This window comes from Elgaria multicarinata, chromosome 6, assembly GCF_023053635.1.
Source record: "Elgaria multicarinata webbii isolate HBS135686 ecotype San Diego chromosome 6, rElgMul1.1.pri, whole genome shotgun sequence".
NCBI lineage: Eukaryota > Metazoa > Chordata > Lepidosauria > Squamata > Anguidae > Elgaria > Elgaria multicarinata.
This window is the reverse complement of record NC_086176.1, coordinates 66,726,941-66,740,794: the sequence shown is the minus strand read 5'-3', so window position 1 is coordinate 66,740,794 and position 13,854 is coordinate 66,726,941. Positions and strand designations below refer to the sequence as shown.

At 42.7% G+C, this 13,854-nt stretch overlaps 1 protein-coding gene across 2 annotated transcripts in view; it reads left to right on the top strand.

The window, feature by feature from the left end:
- Positions 1-13,854, top strand: part of CAMK4 (calcium/calmodulin dependent protein kinase IV) — a 98,619-nt gene that overhangs the window by 32,553 nt on the left and 52,212 nt on the right. For both annotated transcript variants that reach the window (XM_063129544.1, XM_063129545.1), the window contains exon 2: positions 4,815-4,893. In XM_063129544.1, coding sequence (XP_062985614.1) covers positions 4,815-4,893 — 79 coding nt within the window. The remainder of the gene's footprint in view (positions 1-4,814; positions 4,894-13,854) is intronic.

Sequence of the window (13,854 nt, the reverse complement as noted above, 5' to 3'; positions counted from 1 at the left end):
TAAATGCTGCATTATTAATACAGCTTTTGAGGTGTTATGTGTAAGTTCATAGCATGATTCTTTAAAGTATGTGTTTGGGATAATTTTGACCCAGAATATCATGAACACTAATACTTTCCTCCCTACTGACCCCAGCAGAATGGGAGATGGTATGAACACTACCAAACAATCAATCCCCTTATTATGAGAATATATAGTACGAAGTTATATGGGCACCTCATTGTACGTCTTTGATGTTGAAATAAACCTAAATGTGTAGGACAGTTACAAAATCCATGACTTTTTGAATACTATCTGACAACTAGAAAGTAACAAAACTTGCAACCAAGTTAACCTCAGGCCTCTTTACTTTTCTTTGGTGATAGGCAACAAGTATAAAAAAGAAAGAAAGAAGGCAATTAAACAACTAAAACTAAATAGTACATATGGAGTGTATAGTAGCATTAAGTTACTACAAGTGATCATGCCAGTTCTTGGTAAGGGAAAATGTGATTATATGGGAAGTCCTGTTTCCCAACAAGCATAGTGGGTAATGCACTGAAATTATGTTATAGATGTCAACTTGTGTTAATTATGTTAACTTATTTATTTCTAAGATTAGTCTCCCTACAGCTAGTTCTCAGATTGACGTTCAATTAAAAAAAATGAATCTAATGTTACTTCTTACTTGCCATGGATGCTCCAGTAGCTTTACTAACAATGAAATGGCCAATTGTCACTAGTTGATCAGTCTGCAGTTGTTAATTTTGAGGTGCCATTCTATAACATAATTCCCAATTTGCCTGGGGAATATTATTGCTATTATCAGAAACCGTAATTGATGGTGATGTTGTGTTCCTAGTTTGTAAAATAATCATGAGATGCATATCTGCCTCAATAATCCAGGAATTAGCCATAATTTCCCATTTTATTCAAACCAAGAAAATAAAGGGGCAGAAGCCTTTCCCTCCTATCAGCATCACACATGCTGTAAGGCAAACAGTTCTTGAAACTGAGGGGGGTTTCAAAAGCAGTTTGCAGTATGGTATGGTGGGATGGAGGAGCTATTCAAAGCAAAAAAAGACACTGAGCTCCATCAGACAAGCATTTTATTGCACGCTCGTTACTGAGCACTCACGGATTTTCATGGGTCCCTCTCATGACGTCGTCTGCTTGCTGAGTGCCTCCCACCCCTTCTTGCCTTCTTTGCATCACAAAAAACACACCCCAGTAAGTCCGATTTAAAATTAAGACAGAAGTTGCTGCTATTTCCTGCTGTGTGCAGGAGAAGCAGCATGATGAAAACGGCTGAATGAATAGGCCGCACGCACGTAGTTTACGTCCTCTTTCAAAAGAGGAATAATGAGCAACAAAAGCGGGGGTGGAAAAGCAACGGTAGGGAAGCGTGATTTCCCTCCATCTGATGGAGCTCAAATATTCTGGGTTAGGACAAGCCTAAACAGCTCTTTGGATCTTGGCCATACATTATGCTGTAAATGGTGAAATAGTTGGGTGGGTAAATCTTTCTGATCTGCCAAAAGAAAGAAATGTACAATATTTACTGCTTATATTTTGCGACATGTTTTGGAGATGGTACTGTTTTAAATTAAAAAGAGTGGGAGAGAAAGAGAGAGTTTTGCTCAACAATTTTGGATGCTCTGCTTTCTAGCTGGGTGTTCTTTGATATACAGTAAATTCAGGACATCTTTATTGTTTGGTAGTCTAAAGAGATGAGATGAGATTTTTAATTAATGTGAGCTGCTTTAGGCACAGTTTATCAGGGAAATGTGGCACATTTAGAGGATCATCAGAAGAGCGTTTTATAGCATGCTCGTTACTGGGCACTCACAGATTTTTGCAGGTCCTTTTCACAGCATTGTCTGCCTTTCACATGCCTCCCACTCCTTCTGGTCATTTTCCCATTAAAAAAAGAGTCCCCGGAAAATCCAGTTTTTTCCTCCTACAGCAAAATGTGCCACCATTTCCTGCTGTGTGCAGGGAAAGCAGCACGATAAGAAACCCCACTGAATGGGCCATGTGATCTTTGTTTACTTCCTCTTTCTTCAACTTGTGGGACAGCAGCAGGAGGCAAAGCGACAGGAGGGCAACTTTCCCCCCTCCCCCGCCTGAAGAAGCTCTTAATCGATGATGATGATGATGATGATACCTTATCTGTCATACCAATACTCAGAAATCTAGGAGCTAAGAGCCACAGATAAAAAAAAATCTAAAAACATATTTTATTTCTTGTCAAAATCAAAATATACAAAATTCTAATAAATTCCTTTTCGATATCTGGTTGTATGAGATTTCAGATAGCAAAATGGCATTCGGAAAGGTTTAGCCACTCCCTCCCCAGCACCACAAACCCTATCTGAATTAGATACTCCTTCACAGTGGCTATTAACATGTTTATGTGTTGTTGTTGTTTTTAATTGGGGATTATGTTCCTGGATCTCCCATGTCATGTCTAGTTTTACCTGAGATGGAATAGGCAAGGGGAATTCATAATAGTAAAAGCAAAAAGGTGAATTGATCCAAAAAGGGAAAAGGAAGAGAACTGATGTGTTGAAGAATAACCTGAACCCAAACCAGATGTCCCCATCCTAAGAATTCTTTGGTGGTGAGGAGGCTTTCTGCCTCTCCCACAAATTAAAACACCACATACTGTGCTGTGTAGGATTTCAGTTTTGTATTGCTCCACTTTTTCACAAAATTACTTATCGAACCTCCTTATGCATTTACAAATGCTTTCTAAAAGTTAGGTTTTTATCAGATTTAATCTGTTCAGTTGTCCATCTGATTGGTCTAAGGGCACTATTTTGTACAAAGTATTTTCCCTTGAACATTCCATCCTTTTGTATAATTTTTGTTTGGAAAGCATTTCTTTGATAAGATGAAACAGAATTTGAATTGATGTCTGTTTATTTACAAATGTCCAAGTAAGACTGCAAGAATTTACCCAGATAAAATTTGGGATTGGATTTGTGATGATGATGATGATGATGATGGCATTTGAAATGCAGTACAGAAGTGATCCATTTTTTAAAAAGATGCAAAATTGTACATGAATTTCTAAGTGAAATGCATTTTCCTTCTGATTGTGCTGGGCTGGTTGTGATACTCAGTGTGAAAACAGATCTGAAATTTTAGAGCAGTGGGGCAACTCTGGAAGCTCCATCACTTCACTCAGTTCAAACGTACTTTTCTTCTTGATTGTCACACTTGACCAAATAAAGGTACTGCAAGTTTGCTGCAGAAACCCACTGTGCCTGGCCTCCCATGTTGTCACCAAGAAAACTTCCCCAGTTCCCCATTGGAGCACTTTGCACTTTTTAAAAAAAGTTCTTAAAACCATTAATGAAATGACAAATGAAATGCATCATGTGGTACTTTTAAATATAAAAAGGCAGACAGATGGTTTGAGGCATGGAGGTAGGGACAAAACTGACAGCTGAGCTAGCATGTAATTCGGGAAAATGGCATGTCTCCATTATCACTGACACCGGTGACCCTTTTGCAGCTAATTCATGTGGACCTCACATGTACCCTAGTTCCCAAATCCAAAGGCATTACCTTTTTGTAGCCTCTGCCATCCTATTTCCTCCTGCACACCCTTCTCAAAGGAGCTGAAACAGGTGAAGAGGGAGACATGTATGTCCTGTAGAACAGTTTGAGAGAAGAATTTTGTCGGTCAAGCACTGACTTGAGGAAGGAAGGAAAGGTTAAGTGCTGTAGATGGGAATGGAAGAAAGGACAGCCATTATTACAGGATTTTTCTCAATTGCCATTTCTGACAATTTGTTGAATGGGCCCAAGTATTATTGACTCCTTCACCTTTATAGAAAGGACTTTTACTCAAAACTCCTTTTTCTTTCCTTTGGCATCTGCTTTATGCCACAATTTATTTTAGAACATTCTCACTGTGCTGCTACATCAGGGCTACTTGACCTTGGGAACGTAATTCCAGTTCTAGGATTTCAATTCCCTTTTACCCTTCTTTCTGTACAACCCTCTCAAATGTTTCAATAGAAATGAATATCCTTCATTCAGTGAACATATGCCCAGGATTAAGGCATATTCACATAACTTTCCCACATTTTTTCAAAATATTTAACATCTTAATAAGAAGGGGTGTGCATGCACCAATAGCAATTAAATGACTTACTAAAATATTTTATAATTCAAGATATTCTGCATTCAAGGAGTGGTGGATACATTCATGTTTTATGAATGTTCAAAGAATTCTACCAAACAACATTTATAATGCTGGAGCATAAATATTCCATATAAGAAAGCATTTCACCTAGTTCTGTCATCATTTTTTTTAAAAAATTCAGGCCTGTATGAAAGTTGAAGACTGAAAAGAACTAAGACATTATCTTGACTGACAGTTCAAGATTTCATTTCCCAGTGTTCCAAAAGTCATTCCGACAGTGAAATTATAACTCTCCTGCAGAACAGAAAAGCTACTAAGGAAATAGTTTTCTGTTCTGCAGAAGCGTTTCAATGTCACTACCACTGGAGTCTTTTTGCTGTTCATGACTCCTAAGCTGAGTACATGTGGCCAATGGGATCGTGGTTGTGGGCACAATTACTTGGCAGAGATGTGAGGAAAATAGAAATAAAAATATAGAAGAAAATAGAAATAAATCTAATGCAAGCATTCGAATCAAAATTGAAAATACAAATAGCATAGTGCATTTTTTAAGCTTTTAATTTCCAATATTGAAGTAAATCTGGTCTTGATAGAATTCAATATGTTACCTAATATATAATATTACACATATGTATTTCACATACCTGAAAATGAATTTGTGCTCTCTTTCATTCAGGGGCGCTACATCTGTTGTCTACAGATGCAGGCAGAAGGGAACACAAAAGCCATTTGCTGTCAAAATCTTGAAGAAAACGGTGAGTTTCATTTTTCCTTTCCGTGGATTTTTGCTGCAGAGGATGTGTAATAAAATACAGATATATTCATTTCCTAAGTGCATAGTCTGACCACTGAAGTCTCTTCAGCTTCCTTTTAATTTAAATTAATGATGTGGACATCTGCACCCATTAGAGTGAATCTATTTTCAAAGAATTGGTACTTATTTCCAGCAACCCTGACATCGCTAAGTGGGGAGATCTTTTGTGGAGCTACTGCTGTATTCAGAGCCCTGCAAAAACACAGGCAGCCAGGGCAAGAGAGGTGTGTTGTGGGGTGGGGGTGGGGTGGGGAGTCATCATTTCTTCTGGCTGATCTCAGCCTCTTTTTTCCACTTCTAATTGGAAAGGAAAATAACCTGGATAGAAGGTTGATCCTGGAGCCTTACTGCGGAATGAAGGGGTTGGATCCAGCCATTTTGTGGCCTTGTACTACCAGTGAGAATACCTCCAGCAATAGCTTTATACTCATGAAGCTTTCTGTGGGCATAACTTGTGCCTTAGAGTGGATTTCTCCTCCATCAGTGGAGAGAGACCTCCGGAGCAGCATAACCCTCTTCAGCTAGTACATCTGGGAATTTGGATTAGAATATTACTTATTTTTTGTGTACTGTTCCTTCTGTATATTGGCTAGAAGAGTACATATAAGTGGAAGATATCCAATGGATGAGCATCTGAACAAAGAGGTAGGAAAACATGAAATGGACAAAAAAAAATAAGAAAAGTACTGCAAACTAATTCATGACCTTAGCTAGACGACGGGTTAGCCCGGTGCAAGCCCCGGGCTCGCCCCTGTGCATCCAGATGACACACAGGGGATCCGGAGCTCAGGCAGGGGTAACCCTCCCTTGGCCCAGGATAACCGGCACCGCTTGTGCCCCGGTATTTCCCACAGTCTCAGGCTGAGCCTGAGACCGCGGGCGTGTAGACTGGTCCGCTGCTTTTCCCGGCTACTGCAATTACTCGTGAGTAGCTGGGAAAAGTGGCGGACGGGGCGCAGCACTCCACAGGAGTGCTGGGCCCATCGGGGCGGGAGAGAGATCGGGGGGGTGGGGAGATCGGGGGGAAGCGGAGATTGCGGGGGGGAAGCGGAGATCGCGGGATGAACTGGAGATTGGGGGGGAATTGCAGCCAGGGTGAGGAAATCGGGGGCCAGCAGGGAACCCTTTTTTTAAAAAAAAAAAACCACCACACTTACCTTTGCTGCTGGTGCGCTTCTGTGCACCCGGCCCTTTAAGACTAAAACAAAATGGCGGATGCAACGGGGCTTCCCTGTAGCCCATCACGTCTGAAGTGTGGATAGGAGCGACAGCCTGGGCTACTTGTAGTGCGGGCTCGCCACTCCTCCTGCATGGATTGTCAGGTAGGTCTAGCAAAGCACCATATTTTACACATCACTTCCTCATTCAAGTTCAGCACATTGTGGGGAGCAGAACCTTCAATGCAGGCATGAGGATAGTGGGGGGAAGAAATAGGCTTAACACCCCAAGACTACATGCAATGGGTTCCTGCAGGAGAAGCAAAGAAAATGCTGTATTCTAGGGGGTATCTTCACGGCGCTGAATTGGCAATGCATTCCCCCAAACCCCCGCACATTTGCTCCTGCGGGGTTGCACCCTGTTAACCCCACACACAAAAATTGGGTTAAATCCCTAACTTCTTTGCTTTCGGGAAAAGCCCTGGGATGCCTGTGCAGTGGATTCTGCATCATAATCAACCCCGAGCCACTGCACACCCACCCCAGGGCTTTCATCGCATATAGAAAGCCCCTTTACCTGCAAAGGTGGCAACCTTATCTTGAGTGTCATGCCAGCATGCTGCGCTTGTACATGAGCCTACTGGATCTGACTTTAGGAGGAAAACGAGTTTAGTCTCTCTCCCACTTTGCAGTCAATAAGCAAAGCTGCCCTACACAGCACTAAAAAGTTATTGAAACAAATTCTGAATTATTATGAAATCTATTTTCCTCAATGTATTTATTAATTCTCATATTTTTCTCCCTTTAAACTGGTGGTCTCAATGAAAGATATAACAAAGAACTACAAGCCCTAGAATTTTTTCAAATTAATTCAAAAGTAAGCTGTGAGACTAAATAAAATTAAGAAACAGGTTTAGGTTAGGGCAATAATCCTAAATATACTTTCTAAGGAGACAGCACCATTGAACATAACGGGAATTGCTTCCGAGTAAGCATGCATATGATTGCACTCTAAGGCTGAAATCCTATACTCACTTATCTGATATAAATCCCATTGAACTCAAGGGGGCTTGCTTCTGACTAGATTTTGTTGCAAGTCTACAATACTGCATCTAATTGCTTACGCATAAAAATTAATGTCTACTAAATTTTAAGATTATATATATATAATAATATTTCTTGTTAATGGGACTTAATCCCAATAGCAAATGTTCCATTCCTGGGCAAGGTCCTTCAGCGGGTGGTTGCGAGCCAGCTCCAGGCACTCTTGGATGGGACCGATTACCTTTGAGTTTGTTTTCAGGCCTGGTTTTGGTACGGAAACAGCCTTGGTCGCCCTGTATGATGACCTATGTCAGGAGAAAGACAGAGGGAGTGTAACTCTGTTGATTCTCCTTGATCTCTCAGCAGCTTTCGATACCATCGACAATGGTATTCTTCTGTGGGAGGTACTGCATTGCAGTGGTTCCCCTCCTACTTGACAGGTCGGCTCCAGAAGGTGGTACTTGGGAGACATTGCTCAGCCCTGTGAATTCTCCAGTATGGGGTTCTGCAGGGGTCAGTCTTGTCCCCCATGCTGTTTAATATTTGCATGAAACCGTTGGGAGCAGTCATCCAGAGTTTTAGAGTGTGTTGTCATCAGTATGCTGATGACACACAGCTCTATTTCTCCTTTTCATCCTCATTAGGTGAAGCTGTGGATGTGCTGAACCAGTGCCTGGCCGCAACAATGGACTGGATGAGGGCTAATAAACTGAAGCTCAATCCAGACAAGACTGAGATGCTGCTGGCGGGTGGTTCTGCTGACTGAATGGAGGGTGTTCAACCTGCTTGCCACCCCAACTGTTTTAAGAGTGCATCAGAGTTGAGCAGTTGCGCGGGAGGAGAGGAGGTGGAGGCGGCTGGTGGTGGAGGTTTTTAAAGTAAGAGTCACCGGACATGACCAAGCAATAAGCTACAATAAACAATATCCCCAGCCACAAGTGCACAGCCTAGCTGGACCATCAGGAAACTTTGGCAGAGAGGGAGAGAGAGGCGGGGTAGGGGATTGTTTGAGGTTGGAGGCTTTGGTTTGGCTGCCGTGACTTAGGGCCTTGCTAGAACTACCTGAAAATCCAGGCATGTGGAGGGGCCAGCCTGCGCTACAAGTAGCGTGGGCTGTCGCTCCTATCCACATGTCAGAGGCGACGGGCTACAGGAAAGCCCCGTCACATCCACTATTTTGTTTTAGACATAAAGGGCCAGGTGCGCAGGAGCGTACCACCAGCAACGGTAAGTGGTTGTTGTTTTAAAAAAAGGGTTCCCCGCTCCCCCACCCCCGATTTCCCCACTCCCCCCGCTCCTGATTTCCCCACCCTGGCCACAATTCCCCTCCCCCCATGATCCCAGCTTTCCCCCCTTGCGATCCCCGCTTTCCCCCCGCGATCTCTGGTTCCCCCCCCCCGCGATCCCTGCTTCCCCCCACGATCCCCGCTTCCCCCCGCAATCTCCGCTTCCCCCTGCAATCTTTCCCCCACCCCGATGGCTCCAGTGCTCCTGTGGAGTGCTGCACCCCATCCACCACTTTTCCTGGCTATTCGCGAGTAATTGCGGTAGCTGGGGAAAGTGGTGGACTGGTGTACACACCCGTGGTCTTGGGCTCAGCCCGAGACCACAGGAGATACTGGGCCACAAGCGGTGCCGGTTATCCCAGGCCAAGGGAGGGTTACCCCTGCCTGAGCCCGGGATCCCCTGTGTGTCAACTGGATGCACAGGGGCAGGCCCGGGGCTTGCACCGGGCTAACCCGTTGTCTAGCATGGCCCTTAGAGAGAGAGACAACAGAGGCTGCACAGACAACCCAAAGACACCTGTTGTGACTTAGCCCATGGTGCTGGCATGCAACGCAGAGCAATACAGAAAGAGAGTCTCAGAGTCTTGTGTTTGTGCAGGAAGTAGACAGGAGTTCAAAGTGTGGATGTGCGAAATGGTGCCAACGCAGAAGCCTTGAGAAGCTAATATATATAAGTGAGAAGTGTGAATGGGACAAGTAGTATCCACCATCCACAACACCCACCCTAATGTTAGAGTAGAGAAACTTGTGACAATCGTACACACGTTTTTTTAAAAAATGAAATTTAAAAATAAAAAAGCCAGCCAGCCGGCTGGCCGGCAGCAAACCCTGTTAACAGCAGCAGCAGCTTGCAATAAGTGAGGATACAGTCAGAAAATATATTTGACGGAAGGGGAGAATGTATCACACAGAGTATAGCAAAAGCTTTAAAGTACAGCAAAAGCTACAAAAGTAGGAATGAGTGAAGTTAATTTCAGATACATTGAATGTCTCACTTGTTCTTTATTTCAGTGATTTTAACATTAAGATATTATGTAGGACAGATTTTTCTTAATTGTGTGCTGTAAAATCAGACATGTGACCAAGGCTATGTTTGAGTGGGCACGCCCCCTTGGTGCTGGACACGCCCCCTGGGGCTGGACATGTTGGTGGGCACGCCCCGTTAGGGGCCAACCATGTTGTCCTCCTTTTTGGTTTCCAAAATAGGGTCACCCTAATGGTAGGCACCAAAATTTCAACTTTGCTAGTATGCAGTACTTTGAGAAGTGCATTTTGTCACATCTTCTCTGGATACTGAAGATTTTATGGTATTATAAAAATAGCATTAGGATTAAAAATTCAAAAGAAGTACAGTCAGGAGATCCATCCAGAGTCGTGCTTATGTAAGTTACCGCTGTGCTGAATATTTCTTTTTTATTTTCGGCAGTTTGTGCGGCATTGGGGGCGAAATGAAGAGTAGTTGCAAGAGGGCTGGGAAGGTGGGCGGATTTTGATGAAATGTTTAACTAGAAAGTGGGGAAGGCTGGGGTTCCATTTACTTTTTTAGGCGTCCGAAGAATCTTTTATCTGTTGTTTACTATTAAAATGCCCTGCGTTTGCAGCATCAGAGGGCTCTTCTCAGACAGGTTTTGAGATTGCAGCAGTTCCTAGAATGCTAGTGTGGCTATGTGACATGTGGTCACATGGACATCCCAAAAAGGGCTGAAAGCCTCTCTGAGAAAAGGCCTGGAGTGTTGTGAATGATCTCGTAGAAGGCATTCTAATAGTAAAAATGGATAGAATCTAAGAGCACTTGCTGGGACATGCTGGATAGTGTAGGACATTTTTCTGTCTAAATATGTATAGGATTATGCCCTAAATAAACTAAACAGAGCCCTTGGCTAGTTAGAAATTTCTTCAAAATTCACCCCTACTCTGCAAAAGTTGCAGAACAGTGTGTCTTTCGCAGGGAGTGAAGAACTTTTCAAAAGTAAGGAACAGGGTTTGGCACAGCACTAACGTAAGTGTCTAAAATGCCTCAAAACAATGGCTATTATTTGAAGTTTTTATGATTGCATTTTCCATTTTGAAAATCCAGTTTAGGAGGATCAGGCCCAAGTAAGCCCAACGAAGGGGGGCAAATGCCTGGGCTAGCCCCGGCACTTCAGTACAGCCTCCTGCTGGAACACTTGATGGGCGAAAAACGTAGGCCGAGGCAGGCACAGGCCTTCGACCCTGCTGCCCTCTCAGGCTTCCCAACACCCACCAGGAACCCCATGCAGAAGGTGGTAGAGCAGGCCATGGAGAGCTGCAGCTTCAAGGCGGCCCTGGCCTGCATCGGGGGGCGGGGAGAGAGAGAGAGAGAGAAGTAATGAATTTAATTTGTTTTAAAGTTACCTCACAGGCCTATCACAAGCCTCCCTTGCAGGGCTGTCGAGAAGGTGTGTGTGAGAGAGAGAGAAAAAGAAACAAATTTAATTCATTTAAAAGTTAACTAACAGGCCTAGCATGGCCTACTACTTTAAGATGATTATCTTGCAGACATATATCTAAAAGCTTTATCACACCAGACTTATAGTCTGATGTTGCAGCGAATTGCATGCAAAGGACTCAGATGACATCAACCTTATAGTCTGCTGTCAGGGCGAATTGCATGCAAAGGACTCTGATGATGCTGACTATGTCCTGCTGTGATTGCAGTTGTTCCCCCCCCCCCCTTAGCGATGTATTTTGGTGTGCAGAAAGTCCGTTCGTCCATCGTTTTTGCCTTCTCTTTAGTGCCCTGCCCTTCACCCCACCAGCCTCAATGGGCACTAGCCACTTCTGAGGGGAAACTAGCGTAGAGGCGGGAAACAACCTGGACTTGGGAGTCCGAAGCCAGCAGGAAACAGGGAGACGGACGGCTTAAAGGAGGGCAGAAAGCAAAAGGCGGCTAGTGGTGCAGGGGTGGGAGGGAGGTTGATGGGTGCCAAAAGAGGCTCCTCCTGCAGTACCGTGGCGGAGGGACAATCTTGCAGGTGCATTTGAGGGAGGAGGAAGCACAAGAGTCCCCTAGTTGTCAGAGTGAGGAGAAATGAAATTTTGGTGGCCCGCAGTTGCAGCAGCTGCAGCACTCAGGCTGAAGGGATCCATCATAGGTGCCGGACACCACTCCTGCTGAGGGAAGAAACAACGGCGGGAAAAGCGGTGGCAGCGACAAGCATGTTCTCTGGCTTTGTCTGAGGCAGGATGAGGAGGTGCCCATTGCAATATTCAAACAATACATTGAAATATAAGTTTAAAGCAGCAATATCACAATGACTATTTAAAACCAAACTAAACAAAACCACAACCACAAACCCTAAAGCCTGAACACACCCTCCCTCATGTTCAAAAGCAAAAACCTATCAGCAAACTTCCAAAAGAGAGATGAAATGGAATAACAGCAATGAGCTACAGGAGAGGTGTAAAGAGGCTTGGGACATACAAGCACACAGGTGTAAGTTTGCAAGCTTTCATACGCTATGGAAACGAAGTGGGATAATTCAAGGGAAAACCAGGACAAATGTGTAGGTGTGATAAAGCTTTTAGAGAGCCCGAGCAATGGCGGGTATATTAGCTAGTTAAGAATAAAGTCTAGAGTTCTGTTAGATAATTATTTTTAGAAAGACTAGCTAAGCTTGCTTTAATCAGTATATAATAAAGTTTTAGCAAAATATTAATCCCGTCATATACGATATAATGTTCATTGATACCAATAGTTCAGTATCTCCAGTGCATTCATTGGGACAAGGCAAAAGGAGTCAGAAAACCATTTTCTGTTTTGGTAATCTATTAAAAAAAATGTTGTTTCAGGAGTTGCCCGCTGAAGAGCTCTGTGCAACTCTAAAGAAGTTGTTCGAAGAAAAGGTATTGCGTTACATATATGTATATGATAATAGGATGCGTATTAAGTGATTTCGGAAAAGCAAGAACCAGAAAATATACTTACCCAATTAAGTAATTCCATTCAAGCATAGGAGCTTTGATCTACTTGTAGAGTAACTTCTGCATATACTTCCATACTCTCTTTAATGGGGGGCTAGCATGTATAAATAGATTTACATGTTGGATGCTCCTGTCTTTGAAGTGAAAGTCTTGCTCACACAGGAATGTCTGCATTGGTATACACAGAGTTTACAAATCATGAGCATTAAACAGAACCTTGGTGTATAGTCTTGCTAACCAGGCCATGGTTTTGCTGCTTGGGATGCATTTTGTAGCTGTAAGGAGAACATTGCCCCTTGACCTGAATTGATGGCCTGTTGATTGTAATAATGAAGTGTACATTTTACCTAACATTTACACTGCACATTCTCCATTTATGTAAGCCATATAGAAATGAATGGTACTTGTGCAGCAGCTTGCTAGATTACATTCATTGCTAACTTTGGTTATTAATTTCAGACCATGCTTATATTCTTCATTTGCATATAATTCTCCTGAAGAAACATGAAGGCTTTGTAAGCCTTTTTAAGTAGAAAAGTAATAAGTACATGATTAGGGACGTAACATATATATTTTAAAGTACATGCATATATAATTTGCAGGTAAGCCAGTAACTTTGGTCACTCCTCAAAAACTTTGACTCCATTGTTTGAAAATGTCTATAAGGTTTTTCCTCTGGTAAATAGAAGCTGGGAACTGCCTAATGGGCTTTTCACCATTGTATATGAACTGGAAACAAAAAAGCTTTGCTGACTTTATCAAATTTTGTGATGAGTTCTACAGAAACATACAACATTCAGTGTAACTAGGGAGACAGTAAAGCAACAACAACACAACAACCTACTACTGACGCTTTAAAAACCAATAAATTTCACCCCTTTCTTTATTTCTTTTTCTCTTGTTTACCCTCCAGGCACTTATTCCCTATTCTCCTGTTTCAACCAGCTTGCTGGAGTTTTGAGAGCCAGAGACCTTATCTTATGAGAAATAGCAACTTCTCTCCCAAATGTCTAAACAAGTGATATAAAATTCTGTCTTTGAGCACATTTCTAAAATTAACTTTGTAGTGTTGTAAAAAGAGAATCCTCTGTGACATATTGGCACTTCAGGGTCACTCCGGTCTCATAGAGATGTAGCTTGTGGGCACTGATGTGTACAAAAAGGGAGTGCCTCGTAAAGCTAATAAAACAAAGAAAGGTTGCTCCATGTACACCTCGCTTCCACCTATTAAACATAGATCACTTTCCTGGACTTGGGTAAACTTTGGTTCCCTTGTATACTCATTATCTTGTTATATGATCAAATCTGTCTGAAATAACTGTTCAAGATTATATTCCTTTCAGACTTCAGACTTCTTCCTGCCCCTGATAGCTTCTACCACTAACGTTATTTTTTATGGCTTTTCTCATTTTCTGTGTTGACCTCAGTGCTTGAAATATTTTCTCGCCAGTACTAGCAAACTTCCTTCAG